At 49.4% G+C, this 1,341-nt stretch overlaps 3 protein-coding genes across 3 annotated transcripts in view; all 3 read right to left on the bottom strand.

Moving 5' to 3' along the window:
- Positions 1-419, bottom strand: part of PPTG_20794 (hypothetical protein) — a gene marked incomplete at both ends in the record, with an annotated part of 874 nt that extends 455 nt beyond the window's left edge. The window contains one exon of the mRNA XM_008892993.1: positions 156-419. Coding sequence (XP_008891241.1) covers positions 156-419 — 264 coding nt within the window. The remainder of the gene's footprint in view (positions 1-155) is intronic.
- Positions 420-712: 293 nt separating this feature from the next.
- On the bottom strand, positions 713-1,060 carry PPTG_20793 (hypothetical protein; the record flags this gene model as incomplete). The annotated part of the gene is made up of 1 exon (XM_008892992.1): positions 713-1,060. One exon carries the CDS (start codon positions 1,058-1,060, stop codon positions 713-715), a length of 348 nt encoding a protein of 115 aa, XP_008891240.1.
- Positions 1,061-1,236: 176 nt separating this feature from the next.
- The window catches only part of PPTG_00786 (hypothetical protein), a gene marked incomplete at both ends in the record, with an annotated part of 13,090 nt that continues 12,985 nt past the window's right edge, over positions 1,237-1,341 (bottom strand). Inside the window, one exon of the mRNA XM_008892298.1 lies at positions 1,237-1,258. Coding sequence (XP_008890546.1) covers positions 1,237-1,258 — 22 coding nt within the window. The remainder of the gene's footprint in view (positions 1,259-1,341) is intronic.

Raw genomic sequence — 1,341 nt, 5'->3', positions numbered from 1 at the left:
AAGACTGTAATAACGTGTATCGCAGCAAAACATAATTTTTTGAAAGCACTAGTACATCCTACAATATCTACTTAGTCGTTTCTGGATCTTCGTTTTTTTTTTTTGATAAGAAAAATTGCACCGCTAAATGTAGTGCGAATTTGGGAGATCCCAACCACGCAATAGCGTGCAACTCGAAACAAATTGTTGATACGGAGGCGAAGTTGCGGGTTGTACGGAAGCGGAAGCTTGAGCTGATGGTACACGGTTTCGACGCTGCCCATCGCGCACTCTGCCGCCTGCCACACAGAGGTGATGGTCCTGGCCGAGCTTCGGATCGATGGAAGGATCCTGTTCAGATCGCCCTCCTTTAGAGGGTTGAGGATACGTCCGGCCATCACTGTCGAACAGGTGAGCGCCGAGTCGGATACGACATTCATGCGCGTGTCAGATTAATACTTGGGGTCGAAGAGCTACATCCGAAAGTCCAGTGAGCTGTCGGTGGCATTCCATGACCCCGGGCAATTGTGCTTGCATCAGATGATGCACCCATCTGCAACAAAGCAGATCGTACCCGTAACGAAGACCGAGTGGAGCCCTCCGTTGTACATATCTTCTGGAGGTCCCCGTTAGATGGTTGCATGACCTACATGGAGTTATGAATGTACAAGAAAGGATAGTTACAAAAAAAATTGGATTGAAAATGCGCAAATCTTGTTTTTTTTCCCGTCGATTAAGCCAAACGTGTGCGCCAGAAGGGCTTGCGTGCCTCAACTAGACGCTCCAGCTTCACCTGACGTGCTGGTGATGGCCGCGATATGCGAGTAGGGACGTAGTTTTTTAGCGTCGATGTCAGCACCTCTACGGCCTTGTACAGCGTCCTTGACAGAGTGCTCGGAGGCACTCCGAAGACCAAGCACAGAGTGGTTTGCTCCGTGGGGCTTAAATAAAAGCTAAACACGAGGCATAGCACTTGGCGGTGATAGCGTAGTCTCTGCGGACGTCCGGGTGCAGTTGGAGGCGGGATGTTATAGAAGGTTTTGAACCTGCAGAGAAGCTGCTGAAACGCAGCTCTGTACATGCGCAAAATTATCTAAATTAGACCTTTCGTAACGTTAAATACAACCACACTTTGTCAAGCTTGTGGCGTTCATGAATTTCACGTGGTCGCCACACTCATACAATATCGTCCCAGCCGAGTAGCTTGGCGAATCTAAGCATTTAGCCGTGAGATAGTGCCGACTTCTCATGGCGAATTTACACTCCTGACACGATGCGCCTGGAAGAAAATTTGGATGGGCACCCCGGGCGACAAAGGACCCACGACGAAGTGTTGTGATTGGCTAGGGAAGAGATATCCAG

This window comes from Phytophthora parasitica, assembly GCF_000247585.1.
Source record: "Phytophthora parasitica INRA-310 unplaced genomic scaffold supercont2.1, whole genome shotgun sequence".
NCBI classification, from domain to species: domain Eukaryota; phylum Oomycota; class Peronosporomycetes; order Peronosporales; family Peronosporaceae; genus Phytophthora; species Phytophthora nicotianae.
The sequence above is the reverse complement of the archived record's forward strand: the minus strand, read 5'-3'. Positions and strand labels throughout refer to the sequence as shown.